This window comes from Benincasa hispida, chromosome 10 (genome assembly GCF_009727055.1).
Source record: "Benincasa hispida cultivar B227 chromosome 10, ASM972705v1, whole genome shotgun sequence".
NCBI classification, from domain to species: domain Eukaryota; kingdom Viridiplantae; phylum Streptophyta; class Magnoliopsida; order Cucurbitales; family Cucurbitaceae; genus Benincasa; species Benincasa hispida.
The window spans coordinates 19263263-19271476 of NC_052358.1; the positions used below are offsets into that span (position 1 = coordinate 19263263).

An 8214-nucleotide genomic window follows, 5' to 3' on the forward strand; every position below is an offset into this window, starting at 1 on the left:
GTTTCATCTCTCTTTTGATTTTTTGTTTTGTTTGTTTGTTTGTTTTTTTATTGCAAAGATGAATTGAGCTAAAATCTCTCGGTTGAGTTCATATGTCAAATCTCAATTTTACATTTCAATATTGCTCAATTGATGCATATTGATTAATGAACAATTAAAATTTGTAAATAAATAATGGACTAAATTTTGGCTGGATTGTTTCTAATGTTGCCATAATTTCGTTCTTGAATTTATTATTCAGTTGCTAAATTTTGATTTTGGTCCATAAAATTTTAAAATACTAATTTTAGTTCTTCAAACTTTCATTAGACTTCTCATTTAATCATTACTATAAAAACAATAGGATGATTTTTAAAAATAGAAAAATAAGAAAAATTATATACACAAAATAGTATAATTTTAATCTTCTTTGATAGAGGTTGATAGAAGTCTACCCGTGCCTATAGTATCTATTAGCTTTTTTTTTACTACTTATATAAATAGTTTGACATTTTTTTCTCTGTGAAAATTTTACAAAACAATCAATTGAATACAACAACATAATAATGTTTTATAAGTTGATGTTACTATTGAAGTTTTCACATTTATTGAAACTTCATCTAATGCCTTAAACACAAACTTTATAACTCAATTCAATGCTCCAAAAATTTCGATTACCGAATAAACAAATTTGACCTTTGATAATTATCGAAGTTAATAAATAATTCATAACTGATTTACCAAACAAACGACTTATCTATGAATAAATAGATGTTCAATCAAAATCTAGGAGGGGCAATGTTCAAAGCATATGTATAATTTTAGTAATTTAGTTTGTTTTGGTTAAAGTATAAAAGATATCGCAATATTAATGTTAATAGCATTGGCTTGATGAACACGAAACGGTGAGTAATTGTATATAAAAAAAAATTAATCAAATTCTCTATGTTTTTATAGATTATTTGAGTTCATCAAATTTGTGTTCTTTACCAAAAGAATACTCCCATGATGAAAAGTTGTGGTTCCCTAAATTTAGAAGAAAAAAATAAATTAATTTTATTTTCATTTTCTGACCATTTTAACTTTTAATTTTGATTTTCTTAAAAAAAAAAACTTTAAGATGTTGTTGTTAGAATGAAAAAAAAAAAAAAAAAAAAAAAAAAAAAAAAAAAACTGATGTGAAACAAAACTTTTAAACCAAGAAGAAGAAGATATTTTTGGCATTGTTTACAATTCAATTATATATAAAAACAGAAGTGAAAATTGTTAATGTGAAATTAAGAAATAAACATGAAAAAATTTACAATAACTGAGAATCCGACACAAGTACATACCATTTTATTGGTAGACTCTATTTGGTTTTTGAAAATCAATTTTTGGTTTTCAATTTTTTATATAGCGAAACTATACAGGTTTGTTATCGTTTTTAGTTTTCTATCTTTTAAAAATAAAAAACAAAATATGAGAAATTTTTAAATTTTAAACTAATAATAACAATAATAATTTTAACCGATGAATATTTATTTTCTATAAAAATGTTATTATTTGAAATAGTTTTGAAAAAAAAAATCAAAATGTTCTTGTTAAAATAAAATATCAAAATTATTGTGGAAATGAAATGTATAACAAGAATATTTTCTTAACATTATTTTCCATTCATTTTTTTGTTATAAAAATGTGTTTTAAAAAAAATTATTTCATCTAAAATTTGAATCTAAAACCCTAAAAAACATATATTAAACAAAATGTAGAACTATTATTAACAAGTGAGATCTAGTGGAGACGAGGGCCCTCGGTGTACATTGCATATGTTTGTTGCTTAAATAAGAAAATGGATTTTTAAAAACGTATATTTTTTTTTTCAAAATTTCCTCGCAATTTCAAAATGTTTTTAAAATTGAAAAAATAAAAAATTTAATTAGATACCAAACATACTTATTTTTTAAAAAACTACAAACTAGAAACAAAAAACAGAAAATTAAGGTCCCGTTTGGTAACCATTTTGTTTTTTGTTTTTTTTTTTCTTAAAATTAAGTCTATGCACACTACATCCACTTCCAAAATTCTTCATTTGTTATTTACTTTTCACCAATGGTTTAAAAAACTAAGTCAAATTTCGAGAACTAAAAAAATAGCTTTAAAAAAGTTTTTTGTTTTTTGAATTTGGCTAAGAATTCAACCATTATACTCAAGAAAGATACAAATCATGGTAAAAAATGAAGATGAAATAGACTTAATTTTCAAAAATAAAAACAAAAAACGTAATGGTTACCAAATTGAGCCTTAAGTCTCATTTGGTAACCATTACGTTTTTTGTTTTTTGTTTTTATTTTTGAAAATTAAGTCTATTTTCGTCTCATTTGGTAACCATTTTGTTATATTTATTTTCTAATATGTGAAACCAAACCAAACCGCATCGGTTTCAAATTCGGTTTTGGTATTTTAAAAAATCTATGTTATATTTTTTTAATTAAAAAACAATTCAGTTTGGATCAGTTTTAAATTCGATTTTATTATTATTTTTTTTACAAAAAAATAAAAGGAAAATTCTTATAAATAGAAAAATCTCTTGTATTTACATTTTATAGCAAAAAGTTCTAAAAGTGTTTGTACTTTTAGAACTTTTGCCTATAAAGTACAAATATTTTTAAATATATATTTTTTATATTTAAAAAGACCACAATATATATATTAGTTAAAAACGGTTCGGTTCGTTTCAAATTCGGTTTTCAAAATTAAAATCGAATCAAACCGAATTAATTCGGTTTCAAAATTTCTTCAAATTGGACCGAGCTACATTTTTCGGTTCCACTGAGTTTTCAGTTCGGTTTTTAGAAATGGTTCAGTTTTTGCGGTTTGAATGGTCACTCTAGCTAATAGACACTAGTCCCACCTCCTCCAAGTTTCTTATTTTGTCATATACTTTTTACTAATAATTTAAAAAATAAGCTAAATTTTGTAAACAAAAAAGTAACTTTTAAAAAATTGTTTTTGTTATTGGAATTTGATTAAGAATTCAACTATAATATTTAATAAATATTCAAATTATTGTACGAAATGAAGAGCAATAGACTTAATTTTCAAAGGAAAAAAAACAAATAATTATCCAACGACCCTTACAAAAATATATTTTAAAAATTTGCCTTTGTTTTTAAATTTTATCTAGAATTAAACTCATATGTAAAGAAATGACATATTATCGAAAGAAAATAAACGAAAATAGACTCATTTAAAAAGATTAAAAAAAACGAACGGAACTTTAACGATTTAAAAAACGCTTTTAAAATTTAAAAAACGAAAAAAAATTCAATTAGAAATCAAACAAACTTGTTTTTTAAAAACTAAAAAAAATTAGAAATCGAAAACCAAAAACCAAAATTCAAACTTCACCTGAACTTTTTCTCGACCTAGCCAACCGTCACTCTCTACAATAGCTGAGCTCTCGTGTTTTTCATTCGACTGACTTTGCCCTAATTTAACGCTTCAGTTTTGGTCAATGCCAAGCCTTCAACCTAATTCCCACTGAATCCATCAAATTTTGCTGCAATTTTTTCAATCCTGCAAAACCCTTTGAATTGTTCTTCCCGTCAGCTCTGATTCCATGGATCGAGAAGTTATAATCGACGAGAATTTCCCACTTTTCTCAAAATCCCATCGAAAGAAGCATAAACCTTCCGAAAACCCCACCGGCGCTCCTATTTCGCCCGCCGTCGAGAACAATGCTCCGAAGAAGTCTCTTCAGATTGAGAAATCCACAGAACTAAGCACTAAATCCACCAACAATGTTACATTCGCCGACCTCGGTTTGTCGGAATGGATTGTCCAAACCTGTAAAGAATTGGTTATGAAGAAGCCCACGGCGGTTCAAACCCACTGTATCCCGAAGATTCTTGCTGGCCTCGACGTACTTGGCATTGCCCAAACTGGGAGTGGGAAAACGGCTGCCTTTGCGTTGCCGATTCTTCAACGGCTTTCCGAGACCCCTTTTGGTGTCTTCGCGTTGGTGGTCACTCCCACTAGAGAATTGGCCTATCAATTGGCTGAACAGTTTAGGGCACTCGGTTCCTGCTTGAATTTGCGGTGCTCTGTGGTTGTTGGAGGAATGGATATGTTGAGCCAGACGCAGAGTTTGTTGAAGAGGCCTCATATTGTAATTGCAACGCCGGGAAGGGTTAAGGTATTGCTGGAGGAGAACCCTGATATCCCTGTCGTCTTTTCCAAGACTAAGGTTCGTTATATTCGTACCTTGTTCCTCTCTATTATAGAAGTGGTACTATGTAATTTGAATTTGATGAGTATTGAGGGGTCAGATGATTAATGGGTTTTGGTTGATGCATAGAAATGCCATATATATATATATAATATATATATATATATTAATTTATTATGACTGAGAAAGATGAAAGGAAAAAAAAGAAAATCATTTAGTTCTAATGTGAGACTAATGGCTGAGAACTTATCAGTTCATGAGTTGAGATTCTGAGTTTTCTCTATTGTGTTCTTTTGCACACAAGATATACCATTGGTGGAAACTAAGATGAAAGGAAGTGATTTTTGACATGGTCAAGTGCATGTTTGAGAGTGATTTTGAAAGGTTGAAATCACTTTTGTCATGTTCAAAATCACTCCTAAACACACATTTAGTTACTCAAAATCAATTTGATGTTTAATTTTACACTTTTCAACGCAATTTTCTTACTGTTAAAATTGATTTTGAAAATGATAAAAGTGAGCTTAACAATTTCGAAATCCCTCCCGAACATACCATTATGAACCACATAACAACGGAAAGGAGGCTTCTTTTTCTCATTTGTGAAGAAGCTATTTGTTGTTTCATAGTTGCTTGTCTTGTTCGTATTGTTAAAGTTCTCATATCTGGATAACCCATATACGTTACTTTAATTATCTTTTTATACTTCAGTTTCTAGTTCTGGATGAAGCAGATAGAGTATTGGATGTTGGCTTTGAAGAAGAATTGAAAGTAATCTTTCAATGCTTGCCTCATAGTCGTCAAACTCTATTATTCTCTGCAACAATGACAAAGGATCTGGAGACACTGCTCGAGCTTTCTGCAAACAAGGCATACTTTTACGAAGCTTATGAAGGCTTCAAGACAGTTGATATGCTCAAGCAGCAATATGTATTTATTCCAAAGGACGTGAAGGATCTGTATCTATTACATATTTTATCTAAAATGGAAGACATGGGTATTCGATCAGCAATCATATTTGTCCAAACTTGCAAGTATGGCTTCTTTTTGGCCCTCACCTCTCCTTACTCTCTTTCTATCTCTCTCACACTGTGTGCATATGCTCATTGACATAGGTCTTACCTTCCTTAGGTTTTCAGTGTTTGTGTTCTTCAAACTTTCATGACTCGGTGTTCTAAATGCTTTAATTCAGTGACTTCTTTAACTGCGCATCCTAAAGTTGATGTTTACTTTTTCTGTCATCTATATGCAGAAGTTGTCACATGTTAGGGTTGTTGCTTGAAGCACTTGATCAGGAGGTGGCAGCATTGCATTCATTCAAGTCACAGTCTGAGAGGCTTGCTGCACTCTATCGATTCAAATCAGGACAAGTTCCTGTATTGCTTGCAACTGATGTTGCTAGTCGAGGTTTGGATATTCCAACAGTTGATCTTGTTATTAACTACGATATTCCAAGGTGGCCTTTTGAATTTATTTCTTCTGCTTAAGTTAGAAGTGTTCCAGAATGTTTGTAACACAAATATAGTAGCATTTTAATTCAGGTTTCCTAGAGATTATGTTCACCGAGTGGGACGTACTGCACGTGCAGGCAGAGGAGGATTGGCTGTGAGCTTTATTACCCAGGTGGGTATTACTAATGTGGTGGATAATTGTAACATTTTAATTTAACATGGTTTTTTTGGGATGAGCTCAGAATCAAATGTTAAAAAAGTTTCTTATAGTAGTTGTTCTTGCTATTTCTTCCAGATTAAACATTCTCCAATTGTGGGGTATTTATTTTATAAAAGTCATGGGTAATTTTTGTTTTTTGTATAATCAATGTGGGGTATGAGAATTTGAATCTCCAACTTTTCCTGCGAATGCAAAATCTACCATGGTATATTCATACAGGAAAGTCATAAATTGCTAAGTTTTTGTTTACATCTCTTCAAGCGTTTTTCCTGAGATTTATTTGTTTTTCTTACCCATGAACGTCATTTCGGTCTGCAGAATGATGTGCAGCTTATTCATGAAATAGAGGCCAATCTCGGAAAGCAATTGGAGAATTTTGAATGCAAGGAGAATGAAGTGCTCGAGAATATTACAAAGGTAAGTTTTGGATGCTTTGGCTTTTTCCCCCTCCATTGCAAGACAGAACTTTGAATGTGAAATGAATTTGTCAGTGTATTGTATACTGTTTGGCAATCGAACATCTCATCAGTGTAATAATTTCCCCGCTCTAATTCGAACATCATGGAGTTCTTACCACAAAAGTTCCTTTTAGTGAAAGAGGGATCATCTGTCTTATGTGCTGCATCATGTCAGCAATGGTTGTCTGGAACTAATAATTGTCATAATCTGATAAGCCTAGAAACCTGTCTCAGTCTAAAGCTTATGAATTTTCCTATCCCTATAGTTGTAATTAGTCATTTTACAGCTCCAATAGCAATAAGTGTGGACCAAACAGTAGAGATATCTGACATATCGGTATAACGGGGCGCTGCTTGAGCATCTCAATCATTCTATTTCATGACATTCGCCTGACAATTAGACGATTTTTGCATTTCTAGTCAGTATATTAAGAGTGAATCAGTTTAATTGAGATTGCAATGTTTGTATGCAGGTTTACAAGGCTAGACATGTGGCAAAAATGAAGATGGTGGATGATGGATTTGAGGAGAAAGTGAAAGAACGAAAGAAACAGAAATTAAAAACATTGGCAGAGAAAGGATTATTGAAGAAAAGGAACAAAAGGAAAAGAAAAGAAAAAACTTCCAAGTAATTGGTAGTTAGTTGTATGAGAATCTCAACTACCATCATCAAAATTTTGATACTGCTTAATTGCAATACATGTGTAATTATTTTCTCAGCGGCTTAGTGTCTTTTTTGGCTCTTTCCTTAGAAAATTCCATACGAAAAAAAAAGAAAAAAAGAAAAAAAAAAAAAATATATATATATATAGTGGTAGAGTATGTCTAAGTGTTTGTTTTTTTGTTGTATTTTTTTGTTCTAGTTTTACAAATTTTGATACCCTAAGCTCGCGTCTGATTTTGCCTTTTGTTTTCGTAAATATTTTATACTTTTTTTTTCTTAATTAGAAAATGAGAATGTTCCTAATACTTGTCGATTGGGAACACTTTTCTTCTATTTTTTTTCTTTTTCTCTTTCCTTTTTCCTTTTTTTTTTTGGGAAAAAAGCACTTTTCTATTTTCGTATTTATAGGTCCAATTTCTAATCATTTAGGTCTTGGTCTTGTTCATTTTAGTCCAACACCTAAAGTTTTGTTTGGTAACTATTTGATTTTTTTTTGTTTTTGTTTTTGAAAATTAAGTCTATAGACACTATTTTTACCTCTAATTTTCTTTCTTTATTATCTACTTTTCACTAACAGTTGAAAAAATTAAATCAAAATTTGAAGAAAAAAAAAGTAGCTTTTAAAAAATTGTGTTTTTAGAATTTAGTTAAAAAAATACAACTATTGTATTTAAGAAAGATACAAATCTTTGTAAATTGAGAGGAAATAGGTTTAATTTTAAAAACCAAAACAAAAAGCGAAATAATTACTAAACGAGGTTTGAAAAAGTCTATTTCGATTTGTATATTTTTAAAAAGTAGTTATATTTTATTCGTATGCAAATTTCCAATATAAAATGAAAAATATATATAAATACAAATTAATAGGATTATTTTCAAATATAGAAAAATGAGTCAATTTATTTATAAATATAACAAAATGTCACTTCCTATTACTTAGCGACATCTATAAATATAGCAAAATGTCACTATTTATCGGTGATAGATAGAAACATTTTGCTATATTTAAAAATATTTCCAATAATTTTGTGACAATTACTCCCAAGTAAAATGGGTCAAAATGTGCACTCTTTCGAAGTAAAAGTATAGTAAGTGTAAGAATTTTGAGAACATAGGTATAGTCAAAAGGTACATGAAATGCAAGTACAAAAATTAAAATAGCATTTGAACAATTTCTATGATCTTCAAATCTTTTTTAGAACTGTAAATGCAACGAGAAAAATGTCAGATTC

The 8214-nt window shown here is 29.6% G+C and overlaps 1 protein-coding gene across 1 annotated transcript; it reads left to right on the forward strand.

Annotated features, from left to right (window-relative positions):
* The first annotated feature begins 3341 nt into the window (after window positions 1-3341).
* On the forward strand, window positions 3342-7037 carry LOC120087586 (DEAD-box ATP-dependent RNA helicase 36). The gene is made up of 6 exons (XM_039044403.1): window positions 3342-4207; window positions 4901-5223; window positions 5442-5645; window positions 5731-5812; window positions 6179-6277; window positions 6792-7037. The coding sequence occupies exons 1-6, from the start codon at window positions 3581-3583 to the stop codon at window positions 6948-6950; spliced, it is 1494 nt and encodes a 497-aa protein (XP_038900331.1). The 5' UTR covers window positions 3342-3580; the 3' UTR covers window positions 6951-7037.
* The last annotated feature ends 1177 nt before the right edge of the window (window positions 7038-8214 follow it).